General features: G+C 36.1%; 1 protein-coding gene across 1 annotated transcript in view; it reads left to right on the forward strand.

Annotated features, from left to right (window-relative positions):
- Positions 1 to 14732, forward strand: part of HACE1 (HECT domain and ankyrin repeat containing E3 ubiquitin protein ligase 1) — a 37260-nt gene that overhangs the window by 4490 nt on the left and 18038 nt on the right. Inside the window, exons 3-10 of the mRNA XM_010081974.1 lie at positions 678 to 784; positions 4664 to 4910; positions 8420 to 8742; positions 10859 to 10927; positions 11598 to 11685; positions 13412 to 13523; positions 13615 to 13712; positions 13890 to 13977. Of these exons, the coding sequence (XP_010080276.1) occupies positions 678 to 784; positions 4664 to 4910; positions 8420 to 8742; positions 10859 to 10927; positions 11598 to 11685; positions 13412 to 13523; positions 13615 to 13712; positions 13890 to 13977 (1132 nt within the window). The remainder of the gene's footprint in view (positions 1 to 677; positions 785 to 4663; positions 4911 to 8419; positions 8743 to 10858; positions 10928 to 11597; positions 11686 to 13411; positions 13524 to 13614; positions 13713 to 13889; positions 13978 to 14732) is intronic.

The following is a 14732-nucleotide window of genomic DNA, read 5'->3' on the forward strand; positions in this document are numbered from 1 at the left end:
TGCCACTGAAGGGTTAATTTAGCTGCAAAAGTTGTCTAGGCTGGAGGAAAGTATAGAACAAAGGAGCTGAAGACAGGGAAGTGTCTGGGCATTGGCAGCATCTAGTCTTTGTGAGCCCAGTGATTGTACTAGCATAAAAAAGGGCAATTTTGAGAAGAGGGTAGTCATAACGATTATTGATTAGCAGGGTATGACTTCTTATTTGAGGAAGGACATTCAGTATCTTGTGCGAAAATGAAGGTAGTGAGAGCAAACTCTAGGATCCAGGGTTTGTTTACACTGTGTCATAAACTAACTGAGGAGTGGACTGGGGAGACAAGTAAATTATGAATAATGAAACTCAAAATATGCTCTTAGCTTTTGGAAGTTGAAAGTGTATTCCACTCATTTTTCAGATGAAAATAAGTTGTTCCTATGAATTAATAATACATGGTTAAGCAGTCAGCTTTCATAGCATTCTATAGTATTATATATCCTGTAGTACATACATTGATACTAAAAGGTATATCTTTTCAGTAATCTTTGTAAATTATAGTGAAGCATTAACTGAGGTTAGATTAATTGTTGGACAATATGTTAGTATGGCTAGATATTAATGTTTCAGTGATAATGTTTTGAATTAATGTTGATCTGATGCTCCATGACACTATACGGTTTCTTTTGTTTTAATGTATCAGTTGCGGCAAGTTCTGGAACACTTATCTCAGCAGAGCGAAAGCCAGTATCTTAAAATCCTAACGAGTCTTGCTGAAGTTGCTACAACAAATGGTCACAAACTGCTTAGGTAAGTGTGAGAGGATCATAAGTAGGTTTATAAGCTACCTGGTAGTTAGTGCTACTTAAGAGTTTTAATAATCTAAACTATCTGATGCTGGGCATGTGCTGGAGTAGATGAATCTCAAATCTGCTTCTGCATGACAGCACCCGTTTAGATCACTGTATTCATGAGGACTTCAGGAGAGAGAGTTAGTGTCCTTGTATGTCTGTTGATGCCTAGAAGCTTGAGTTGCGGAGAAGTGTATTTTTTGCTTGATTAGTTTGGCTATGTCAGCTCTAGGAAGGGAAGCTTTTTAGCCAACTGTCAATCATCCTGTTTTTCCCTCTCTCCTTTTTTTTCTTCTCTTCTACATCTTTGCTTTTTGCAGGCTTTCTTTGTATGTTTGAGGAGAGTTTTGTTACTTCAGACCCTTGTCTTATGTTTGCTGGCTCTGATTTCCTTCCATAGCTACTAATATTTCATCTACCAGTGTGGTGTCTCAGGAGCACAAGGAGCATTACTTGGGGAAACACATAAAATAGGCAAGCATATTTTCCCAGTGCACTTTCCTAGTTTTTGTGGCATTTGTTTGAGGGAGTTTGTGCAAAACACTTCATCTGGAATCTGTTGGAACACCGCTAACATTTTACTGTTTTCAATAGCTAGCAGGATTTGCTCTGACCTTTGTGCTTTACTAGAAGCTAAAAAATTTTTTCTGAAAGAGGTCAAGAGACTGAGAGCGTGAGTGGAAGGTCCTTACTAACAGGTTCTGTCTGGCTTTTTAGGAAAGAGAGATTTAAGAGTGTTCCATAACTGGAGAGGCCTGTCAGCATAGGTTGTAAAGGGAAAAACTGTGAATGCTTTTTTTCAACTGGGGCCAGGGCATAAGGAGCCCGTCAGTTAGATGGATACTAAATAATATATTCTTAGTTTTATGTTCTTTTATTTTTTCCTTTCCCATAGTCATGTTAAATTTGTATGGAGCTTGTAGGTAGCAGGTCAGAACTCCTAGACAATGCTAGGAAATTCATGACTCCATTCATCACAGTCTTGTTCTGATGAGTGTTCGCCTCGATGAATGAGCATAAAAGACTTAAATCTCTCAAATGTTTGGGGTTAAAGTGCATAGACATATTAGTGACATTTTGTTTCTGCAAAGATAACTTTTTGAAGAACTCTAGCTGTTGTTGGGATTCAGTGTGTAATCAGCTTAACCTGTAACACATTCCTTTTGTCTCCAGACTTCATTAAAGCCAGTAGATCTCTCATAAATAAACTGTGATAAAGTGCAAAACCATTCTGCAGGAAGGGGTTTCAAACTTGCTTTCTATTGGGACATTGTCAGAAGTTGTGGTAGGTGGTTTAGATCATATGAAGCAGTATTTATTTTTATTGCAGTATCTTCAGAGATAAATTAAACTGCTTGTGTGTTTAGATTTGATTTATTATTATTATTATTGCTCCCTGTATGGAGCAATGTTCTCTCAGCATGGCTATAGGAACAGTATCTATGTGTCTGTAGTGTCTAAATTTGAGCCGGTCAAGCTGGAAGCTTTGCATTGTGTTGGATGGACAGGCATGTCCAGTGATGCATGTACTTAGTGTCCTGTGGACTCTTACTGACTCACTTCTCTTTGGTGCTTTGTAGTTTGTAATATGTCATAGGGGAAATGGAATTATTTTTTTCTTTTTCTATTACAAGAAACAATCTTTGTTCTGTCTATTTCTGTTCCCTATCAGAAGCTTCAGTCTCTATTTCAATTAAGTATTTCTCAGTTGCTTTTTATTAAAATAATGAGGACAAAGGTAGTACTTGATGACTACAGACCTCTGAGCTTGGGCCTCTTTCTGCTGTCTCCTCCTTCCATCAAATTGTATGTAAAATGCACTCCATACATTAAAACCTCTGATAATGATACTGTTGCATGGCTGAACTAGTATAGTTAGTTTCCTGGGTGCTATCCCACAGCCCATTGCTGTTGAGTTTGTTGGTTGTTTAGTTCAAAAATGTCTTAAGTTGTCTTTTGTAATGCTTCTAGCAGGTAGCCAGGAGCGCCACCGAGTTTCTGCCCGAGGACTTCGGCCTTGGATACCAGCAAGGAACCTGTTCAGTTAGCATTACCTCAATCATTTCTTCTTCCCAAGAAATAATTGTAGTACGACATGATTTGGTCTTGCTGGTGCAGATTGGGCCTCGCTGAATGTTTATTAATATGGTAGTAAAAGCTTCAGTAAACTATTAAAACCACTTAAAAATTTTCATGTTTATGTAAGTCCTCTTCTTGGAGACCAGGAATTTTAAGCAGAAATTTCACGAGGCAAATGCTGCTGCTGAAGGATGATAAACCTCAGTTGAAATGTTTTTTTTCCGATATTTAAGTTAGCTTCTTGAGTTAGCTCCTTGTATTCGTAGATTTCCTTTGGCATACAAGCATTTTTCCAAATGCTAATCTGTGGCTGTGATCAGAGCTGCTAGTGATACAATTACGGCCCACAAGTCAGGGGTTTTTCATTAACTGGTTGAAAACTTAACATTCCTACTCTTATACTGTTTCCTCTTCGTATTCTTTCTTAATCTAGATTTACTGAAAACTTATCTGTCTGAAGTCTAAATTGTGACAAGACAGTCATACTTTGTGTATCAGTTTGGTAGAATTCTTAGCGTGTGGCTTTTTGAAGTTAACACCTCACTGTCAGTCATTAAAATGGGGTACTGTAAACAGAGTCTTGGTTTTACCCATGCTGTAGGGAGAGTGGGGTCATGATAAAAGTACTGTGATGTTACAACTAACTGTTTGAGATTTGTGAATTAATGGAGTAGGAATTGCATCAGAGGTTTTACAGCATCCTCTAAAGTGTCAGTTTTGTGGTCTTATAGTTAAAAAGTATGCTTTTAAGTTGCAAGTACTTCAAGGATAGAATTGAATATGTAATCTCTTGTATAATATTTATCAATGAGTATAGTTCAGTAGAAAAAGTTTCAATTTGTTGCAGGTTTTTTTAGGTGTTGAAAATAGAAGACTTCTTACTGCTTGGGGTTTAAGGAAAGAAAACTAAGTTGAATTTGATGGAGAACGTTCTGCTTGTGCATGATCTCCATGAATATCTCAGATTCTGCACTGTATTGGTACAGTTAAGTGTTGGGCAGTTCAGTTAAGAAGGCGTAAAAATTTTAGTGTATTTGTTGAGTAAATAAAAAGCATACTGGTGCATTTATATAGTAGCTTTTAAATCATGTTTATCTTGAGTAGAAATTGTGTTACTTTACCATCCTGATCTCTTGTCTAATTGAGGTAGTTAATGGATATTTAGGCTAGTAGCTAGATGCGGATGGGATGTGGTAGTCTGTCTGATTAGTCAGTACACTTTTGTCATTGGATGCTGTATTTTCTGGATTGAAAAACGTTTTCAATTGGATATCCCAATTTGTTTCATATATTGAGATCCTTACTTCATAAACTGAGATCCTTACTGTAGGAAGTTGAATTTCTTACCAGTGATTCATAAGAAGTGTACCTGTGTGTAAAAACAAATTAAGTATTTTGCAAGATCTGGAATTTGCTGTTCTTATTTCACTTCTGGTTAAAATTTTGAGTATTTACCAGTGGTTCATAAGAAGTGTACCTGTGTGTAAAAAAAAAATTAAGTATTTTGCAAGATCTGGAATTTGCTGTTCTTATTTCACTTCTGGTTAAAATTTTGAGTATATGTTATTAAAATTATAGTGCTTATGTTTGATGTTTGGGACTGGTGCAGGAAAGAAAAGTTAAAATTCATTAGAGTTTAAAGATTAGGGGTTTTTTTCAGCATGTGTGTCAGACCCTACCATTAGATTGCTTACTTCTTAATATACTGAATTGTTTAATGTAGGAAAAGAAACTTAAATATTCCATTTTTTTCCCCCAGCTTGTCAAGTAATTATGAAGCTCAAATGAAGAGTCTCTTAAGGATCGTGAGGATATTTTGCCATGTCTTTCGCATTGGCCCATCCTCTCCCAGTAATGGAAATGACATGGGCTACAATGGAAATAAAACTCCAAGAAGTCAGGTGTTCAAGGTCAGAAAAGTATATGATGTTGTTAGGAAGATAGACGTTAAAGAGATGAATTTCACAAAGCATGCATTCATTAATCAGACATCTCATGAACAGGAAGTAAGTTTGGTTGATGTCCCTATCCCTTCTTAAGTTAAGCCTGCCTCTTTCTTTCCTTGATTTTTTTTTTCTCCACTGGATTCATTTGACCACTGATGCACATCTCATCTTATGATTTCTGTTTATTTCTTGTTTAATGTGTTATTAGATGTTGAAGGCTTAGTTACCCAGCTGATTTTGGTAAACTTTGCTTTTCTTTCTATTATTTTATTTAAGAGTGTAGTAATCTCAAAATGTGGTAATAATAAGATAATAGATTGTATTAATGTAATTTCAAAATGGTATTTGGAGAATCATTGGGAATTCAGATTTTTCAATTTTTATCCAGCTTCACAAGATAAATGGAAATAATTGAGTTCTTAATCTGTTCATTGTTTTCACTGTGATCGCGAAGTTTTTTCCCAAGTTGTTCTTGAATTTTGTTATGACATGTTTTGAACCATGCCAGTTTACTACCACTCTTGTAAGGTTTTTGATTTACAGCTGTTTTCAAACACCTGCTTCAGGTACTTGCCATTTAGGTGTTTAATTCTTGAAGGGTTTTTTTTTATGCTTGTTGTTTGAGAAATCCCTCTGTAGAAAACCATAGCTTGCCTTCCTGTGCCACTCAATTTAAACTGGATATATAACTGACATAGTATTCAGAGCATCTAAATAATAACTGAGGATAGTCTCTTTTTTTCCCTTGTCTCCTTCCATCCTCTCATATGGCACAGTTCATATCACCAAATTTATATGCCAATAATTGCATGAGAATTTTCCTTAACCTTTGCATTTCTTTCAGGGTGTTCTGAAAATGATATTTTGAAATTACTACATTTTTTTGATGATATGATGTGTTCATCAGGTTACTTCTAATGACTTTTTAGGCAGAGCTATATTGATAAGATCGCAAAAGATGATAGTCTAATTCCAGCTCTATTTACTTAAGTTTTTGTTTAAATTTCTTCTCTGGGAAAGAGGGAAAGCATTAGACTATTTAAAAACAAGCACAAATGTTGTTTTTTCTGGTAGCAAAATAGTTTTAATAACAAATTGATTTATATAATTAATATAAAACTAGTGCTTGATATGAAAAATACTGTGTGCAAAACATAATGCATTGTATAGTATGCAACGTAATGATTGTCTTTTAGAGTTGTTCACTAAAATATGTTGAGCTAGATTGGCACATTGTGAGTTTAACTAGATTTCCATTTTCAAAAAACAAAGCCCTACCCAAATCACAGAATCATTTTATTGAAGGCAGATTTTTCTAACAGTTTTAATGAAAATTGGCTTAAGTATACCAAACAAAGCATATAGATGTTAAGCGTGTTTAATACAGGAACTATCTGCAGTGAGATAATCTGTTACCTTTCTGTGTAGATATTATGCTACCTTTTTTCTTCAAGGTTTGAGGAGTAGCTGACCTTACCTCCTCGCATTTTGGGTCTGCTCATAGCCCAAAAAGGGGAAAAAAAAAAAGTTTCATGCTTTTTGCTTCCAGATCATTTCAGAACTTACTATGAAACAAACAAAACCATTCAATTGCAGTTTGCGAAGGAAATTGTATTTCAGCAGAATCACTTATCTGTATGCCAAAACTACTTTGTATGCTGAAAGAATTGCTTCTCAATTTAGTCTGGAGTTAAGTGTTTTGCAGTAGACTGATTTACACAACTGGCATGGTTGTCCCAGAAAATATCAGTAATTCTTAATTGCACAAAAACAACATCTATGTTTTTTAATAAATGAGCAAAATACATACTACTGTTGCATTGGCTAGAAAAAATTGCAAGATGATTTTAAAATTATCCTTGCTGTTATTTTATTGTTAAAACTGAGGCAGCCCTTCATTGGGGCCTCTGTTGTATTTGTGTTATTTTAGGTTGATTTAAATTTCAAACTCAGAAATGCAAAACTGCTGATGAGAACTTGTTCTCATTTGGGAATGAGGCACACTGGTCTATCAACACTAAGTTGATCTTCAGTTGTGGTTGGGTTAGCCTGTTCTTTGAATTTACAGTAACTGGGTAGTGGGAGATGAGACATAGTGCTGAGACAATTGAGTGACTTCACATTTGCTCTCATTCCTATCTTCCATTTCCTTTTTCTTTTTTGTCCTTTCCTTGAAAACATGGTTGTGATGATGCCTTTTGCCTTTTGGGAGAAGGGAAAAAAGCCCACTGTATCTCTAGATTATTCATTGAAGCCCTTGGCAGTTGTTTGTCTTCATTGGTCCCAGTTCTTGCATGTGGAACTTTTTGGTACAGACTATTAAGGAAACCACAGAGATGTGTGGACATCTGTGTTTAATATATGGTTTGTGTTAAGAATCGACCGAAGAATGCTGACTTGTACTTTTGAAAAAATGTTGCTAATGGTTTGATTGAATATGTCCATATTACTCTTGAAAAGGTCTGATCATGGATGTTACCATAAAATGTTGATAGCCATGGATATGGAGGTGGTGGGCAATATTTAGAGGAGTGCTTTATGTCCTGAAGTTAGACTAGAAAAAAAAGAGAAATGTTGAAGTTGCCATACTTGACTGCACTTTTGAATGAATTTGTGATCAGAATCTGTGAAAAACTAGCTTTGGAAAAACAAATCAGTTGCAAGAATTCTGAAAGGCATGCTAAGTCTGTGGGAAATAAAAGATACAACACAAGATGTCAGTGGAAAAATTATGTCTGGCAAGCTAAGCATTGAAAAGTTTGTGAGAAGAAAACTGAGTTTTGGTATTGGAGTAAATAACTACCTAGTTTCTTGTGAGTTACATGTTTAAGAGCACAGCTGCATTTTAATTCTGCCATATATTCCATGAATCCTATTTTCCATTAGAAAGTTTTTCTGCATTCTGTTTTGTGGGCAAGGTCTGCCAGGTAGGTCTTAGAAAGAAGCTAACTTGATCCTGTATGGCAGATGTTTGTGTAGAAAATGGTACCTGCACTGGAGGTATTCAGATCACCATCTAGAGAAATGTGTGATCCCTGGCAGTATAAGGATTAAGTGAGTGTCATGCAGTATGTTGGGCAAAGCCTACCAGTTTTATGTGCATGAGTCTGAATCTCAGTGCTGGTATCTGGCGTTGGCTCCATCTGCCTGGTATTGGGAGCTGCTTTGACCAGGGCCTTAAAAACAGACATGCTCTTATTCTGGACATTCAACATGTGTATGATTGTCTCTTTGGTTGGCTGCAGCAGGCAGACAACAATGTGCTGTGAGGCCAAATTCTGTTAAATAGTTCAGTGTTTCACTCTTTCTAAATTATTTTATCTTTATTCTGTTTGGTGCTTAATTATTTTCCTTCTATGTGACATTTTCTCTTTGTGCTTTGTGGCTACTACAAGTACAGAATTTTTTATGAGTGTTTGACCCTTATCTCTAATAGGACTTCTAAAGGATCATTTAAAGCTTTTAAATGTGCATGGTATTTATTTGCCTTAAGAGGATTATCACATCATTAATATTACCTAATGTCAACATGTTCCTTTTTTGTCTGTTTTTGCATATGTTTATTGCAGCCGCTGGAACTGCTCTGGCATTCGCTAGATGAGTGGCTCGTTCTTATAGCCACAGAGCTGATGAAAAACAAAAGGGACTCTGCCAACATTACTTCTATTTTACTGAAGCAAAAAGGACCAGATCACCAGGATGCTGCTCCTATGCCTTCCTTTGCCACTGCAGGAACCGAGGGCAGAAAAGAGCTATCCACTGATGCTGGCGATGCTGCTGAGAAGCAGGAAGCTTGTGCTGATTGCCAGGATGTTATCTCCATGACAGCAAACAGGCTAAGTGCTGTCATTCAAGCATTTTATATGTGCTGTTCCTGTCAGATGCCTCAGGGGTAAGGAGGGGATCCTGTTTGTTACCTGAACTGTTACTGGTTTAAAATCATACATACTTTCTTGGAAGAATGTTGATGCTGACCAGATGATATTAGTGACAGTCAAGGGTATGCTTCTTAATGTTTTCACTAGTTCAGTTATTGGAATGCTTTTTTTTTTCTTCTGGCTTTAATGGCACCAAACAGCAAAGTTTCCATAGCTGCCCATAAATGGAGCTGCGTTGGGGCGGATTTCATATTGAATGTCTGTCTAATGGCTCTTTGTAATCATGTGAGATACTTGCAGGTAATGTAATTTTGATCTCTTGAAATGTAGCTGTTCTTGTTGGTTCTTAATGTAAAATTATCCCTAAATTTAATGTGGTTATCCAACAAAAGCTATAAGCTCAGAAAAAAATGTGAATTATCTCTGTGTATGAAAATGATAGCTGGGGCAAAGCTTGTTTGGCTACATTGCAGAAGTTTATGACAAGTAGAGTTCAATCCCAAGGTGAAGCTCACTTAGAATCCTGTCCCAGGTTTGCAAACATAGTTTTGTGTGGAACAGGCACTACCACTTAGGTAAATTTAATATCAGTTTCTGGTTCAAAAAGAAAAAAAAGTGTATCCACTGTAACTGAGGTCTTAGTCTGTCCAAGGTTGTCTAAGATATGGATTGTATGTGTGAACTGGTAAGGAAAGGATCCTTTGACTCTCTTGAGTGGAGGATTAGGCAAGTATGGTGGTATTACAGACTCCCTGAGGAATCTGGAAGCAAGGTTCCCACTACATGACAGCTCTTGTTTATTCCCAGCCACTGTAAGGATTTTTTTCTTTGCCAAACCTAGTGGAATAAATGGTACAATGGTGTAACTCAGTACTGCTAACATCTTCAAATAACATTTGAAATTATAGCAAATGACACTTTTTGGACAAAATAATTTAAAATGGCTCTAATTTTAGATTTGAGTGTCTTTATGTTTAATGGAGGAGAGTAAACAGAGCTCATAGTTTTCCATTGTTCCTGATATTCTTACAATAAAGATGGCATTTCATGCTTAAATGGGAAATTAGCTGCTTAACATTTGAAATACTGATGTTATTTTCCTTTGCTTGCCATGATTGCTTTTCTTCTGCAAATGCAGATATTGAATCTAGGCATGCTTTGTTAATATACTGAAATACAATGTTCCAAGTTTATGCTAAGCTTTTTTTTCCTCTTTTCTGTATATTGCATCTTACAGCTTGTGTGGCAATTTACAGGCAGAGAGAGTTCATTGCCTTTCAGGGAGGACTGTTTTTTAGTTGTTTAATATTTTCAGATCATCTGTCAGACCAGAAGTCTGTTTAAAATGTTCATATTTGGCCTCTGGAAGATTTTTACTTGCTTGTTTGTTTTTTGTGTGAATGAGGGGAAGGATGTGGTGAGGCTTGTTTCTTCAAAATAAAGTAAAGGAGAGAAGGAAAACAGCTCACTTTTATATAAAATGAGCAGCTAAATTGGTGTGGGGAACAGCAGCAGTTCTGGGATTGTTATCCTGGACTTCTAAAGTGCTATTTTTCACAGCCTTTCAAGGCATTTGATGATGAGAGGGTTTTATTCTTGTTTGCAAGTATTCATTAGCTTTTGCTGAAGCTAAAGGATCCAATTAAGAATTTATCTTAAAAAAAAATACAGAATAGAAATGTAAGTAAATGGAGTAAAATTTGTACCCATGTTAATCCTTCCCTTGTTCTCCAGATATATGCAGGAGAAAAAATAAAATTCCTTACTAGTGTATGAGATGCTTGCCTGGCAAGTAGTTTTGTTATTTCATGAAGACATTAAATATCTCCTTTCCCCCCATTATTCAACAGAAAAATGTTTATCTCCATTGGTTTGAGCTTTTTTTGTGCATATAGTTAATAACAATTAGTGGACACGTTGCCTGACCTTCTTGATTACTGGCACGTTTGCCTTTTCTGTTAGTTTATTATGAAATCTTAATGCTGCTAAGTATTTTGTTTCACGATTGACTAGTTGAACAACATCAGTTTCTATTTGCGTAGTATTTGATTTAAAAATGCAACTATTTATGTAATTCAAATTATTTTCAACTTCATTAACCAAAAACATCTTCTGATTTTCTTTGAATAGGATGACATCGCCTCGTTTTATAGAATTTGTCTGTAAGCATGATGATGTCCTTAAGTGTTTTGTTAACCGGTAAGCTTCAAGAAATATGGAGTTTCTAATTTATTTGTTCCCCCCCTCCCCCATAGTTCAAAGTCCCATTTTTTTTTCTTACTGAGTTGTATTTTTAGGTTATTGTTGTGACACATGTACCATATGCACTTTAATGGTCCAGCTAAATTCAAGGGAGTGTATAAAAATGATTCGAGCTTAGGCTTAAATGAACTCTTTTGCATATGTAAGCAATCCTTTTGTATGATTCTGTGAGATTTTATAAACAAAATCTTTTTTGCAGAACAGCAGAATAATTTCCTTACGAGACTATTTCCTCATCTTTGTTACAAATAAAGCCTTCCCTTTTGATGCAGATGAAAACTTTCCTTCTTCCTCAGATGTGTTATACTTAATAACTTCTTAAAGGAGTCTAAACTATCTTTGTAGACTTGGCTGTTTCCAGAGTTTCTCTGGGGCTGACCTCTTTATAATCTTGTTTCTGTCTGGACATCTGCTTGTAATTCTCCATGTTCAAAGAACGAGGTAGTAAAAGACATTTGGAACCAAGAGTTAGGAAAACATAACGAAATAGTCTGTTGGAACTTTTCTGTATGACTAATTGCATTGTCTCTTTATGTAGACTTTGTGTATAATGAAGGATTATTATTGGATCTCTGACTAACAGGCTTCTAACCTGTTTTTCTTTCAGAAATCCCAAAATAATTTTTGACCACTTTCATTTTCTTCTGGAGTGTCCTGAACTAATGTCCAGATTTATGCACATCATAAAAGCTCAGGTAAATGTCAGGAGATGCTTACTTATAACTTCTTTGAATAGAGAGAGGGTATTTTGTTTAAAAATAGTAATATTTTTTAAAAATTCTTTTGAGGAGGATGGAAGAACGAAGTGTGGCCTCCAGTGTTTCTGAATCTGGGAGGCTGAAAGGTCAGATTAAACAGACATGGCAGCCAGATTTCTGTACTTCTGATTCTTTAAAATGCATTTGTAAGTCCATTTGAGGTGACCAATGTTAAATTTGTCTTGCAAGTCCAGCTTTTGGTTAAACAGAGTTAACTTTCTATTATTAAATCTATTTGTGTACATCTAATAGATTGAGCTTTAAAATGCTATGCTTTTTCCTTAATTGATTTACATTTTGAGGCAAACTAGAGGATAAGTACACCACTATTGACTGATTTGGCCGTAATTAGCGGCAGCTCCTTCAGTGAAACATGCTCTGTTACCTACTATTTCCTTTTGTTTGTTTAGGGTTATTTTTCAGTAAAATCCTGATGTCTTGCATAACATGAACTCAATTCTCAGTTTAACGCAGGAGATGAATTCAAGACTGAAGAGGTACTCTAGGAAAGACTAGTGTAGTTCAGTGGAAAAATTAGCAAGAAACCCCGTGTGGAAGTCTGCTGCTTTACGTAACACTGTAGTGCTAAGCGTCTGCCACGTTTTTGTCTCTTACCTTTAAAAGATTGTGAGTGTCTACGTGTAGCTCAGAGACAGAGCTATGTATTTGTTCTATTAGAAATGGAGATTATCTTTGGGCAATAATGACATATTTGAAACTCCTTTGTTCAGCACACACTGGTATACTTTTGCTTTGTTCTCTATTAGAAAGTTTCCTTACATCCAAATATTTTGGTCAAAGATGGAATTTGCTGAAAACAAAGGTAAAATTCCTCTAACCAGCCAGAACCCCCTCTTCCCCTGAATAATTGTGGATTATCTGTTTCAAAAGCTTTATTTCTTTAGTTGTGAACAGTACTGTGCCTTTATTCTTAGATGTACATTGGTTTTGGTAATCCAGTTTTGTTTTTAGGCGATGGTGTAGGTGTATTGTTTACTCATTCTTTGGCTGAAGTGTGTGTGTTTTTGAAATTCGTTGCCTATGAGTAATGAAGAGAACCGGAGAACTGATACCCTGTTTGTTAGATCAACTGAAAGTACGTACTGGGAATTGTGATAGATGAGAAGGGGCCATACTTGTGTCGTGTCTGTCTCAGAAGAACTGCAAACTGACAGTCTAAATACTGAGTCAAACAAGCTAGGACCTTCTTGCCTAGGAATTTTTTTCGAAGGTTTCCGGTTCCTTTGGGCTGTTTTTTACTGACAATGAACTTGAATACAGGTACGACTTGTTATGTCACTTGTGCTTCTGTGCTCAGCTGTGGTTGATACTCAGCAGTGTTACAGAAGCCAGTGAGTGACTTTTTATCTAGATTCCTTGCCCCCCTGCCATGGAAGAAGTTTTGTGCTGTTTTTCTCCTGTGTGGTGAACTCTGATAGCTATTTCTAGATAACTGGTGGTTCAGTCTTTCTTCATACCAGACTTCAGTAAGCACTCAAGGGCATGTCTAGTCCTTTCCTCCTCTGCATAACACCGAGTAACTCTCTGCACATCTCAAAAATGAATTGAGAAGTATGCATAACCACCTTCCAGTCATGCTTATGAGAGGGGAATTATTCGGTTGAATGCATCTGTATAATATGGTTTGTCCCTTGTTTTGTAGCCATTTAAAGATCGCTGTGAATGGTTCTATGAACATCTGCATGCTGGGCAGCCAGATTCAGACATGGTGCACAGGCCTGTCAATGAAAATGACATCCTTTTGGTTCACAGAGGTATTGTGTTAAAATGGAATTAGCATCTCTTTTGAAATACATTGAAATATAATGAATTAAGATAAAAAATTAATTGGTGTTTTGTATTTAGATTCTATTTTTAGGAGTAGCTGTGAAGTTGTGTCTAAAGCAAATTGTGCAAAACTAAAGCAGGGAATTGCTGTGAGATTTCATGGAGAAGAAGGCATGGTGGGTAAAATTGCGTGCTTTTCCTTTATGATGTTTATATGTGGAAATTTTAATTCTCTTTCACAAGTATTGTTTTGAACTACATCCTAACTTAAAATAACTTCTATACTTTTATACTGCACTGTTTGTGCAGTGAAAGTTCTATGTACTAATATGTTTTACTCTTTTAACATGCAGGGACAGGGTGTGGTGCGCGAGTGGTTTGATATCTTATCCAGCGAAATTGTTAACCCAGATTATGCCTTATTTACCCAGTCAGCTGATGGTATGTCTCTGCCTTTTTTTCTTCCTAACTTTAGGGTATCTTTTATAAAAGCATCTTTATAATCCAAGAAAAAAAATCAATTAATTGGTTTCAGAATATAAGATTGTTACTTTTTAAAAGCAACGCTGACGGAATTGATCTAATATATATAGAGAAATTATCTATTCATTGTACGTTTTTATAACCACAGAAGAAATATTTTTCTTAATTTGAAGTTTCCTTGATTTTGTTTTCTCTTTTGTAAGAGGAGGATAAGTTGTTGATTTTAGTGAGTCCATGCTACTTCTGCCTGGTAGCAGAAGAACATAACGCTTGGAGAGCTGTATAGAAAGTGTTTTCCTTTCTTCTGCATCTGCAAGGGAACTGTGGAGGTATTCCTTTATTTCCTTTCAGAAATACACAAATTCAGTCAGTTAATTTTTGTGGTAAAACCAGATGTTGATCTCCACAGGTCTACCTTGTATTTGGCTTTTTGTCCTTTGGATGCTTAATATAAAGCAAATGTTTATCAAGAAAAGATTTCACATCGTTATCAGTGATAAATGTTTTGGTTTCTACCTTAAAGTCTTGGGAAGTGGTAAGGGATTCAGTCAACAGTAGAGGCATAGATTCGTTCAGCAGAGGCATAGATTAGTTCCTGAAAGTTAAAGGAAAAGTTCATGTCTGTTTGAGGTGGTCTTTTCCAAGGAGACCAGGACTGGACTTTCTCCTGTCTGCCTCTGGGTGGAGCCAGATGAAAGGAAGCAGATGCATTC

The sequence above is a fragment of the Pterocles gutturalis genome, unplaced genomic scaffold, assembly GCF_000699245.1.
Source record: "Pterocles gutturalis isolate BGI_N339 unplaced genomic scaffold, ASM69924v1 scaffold20566, whole genome shotgun sequence".
In the NCBI taxonomy this organism is placed as follows: Eukaryota; Metazoa; Chordata; class Aves; order Pterocliformes; family Pteroclidae; genus Pterocles; species Pterocles gutturalis.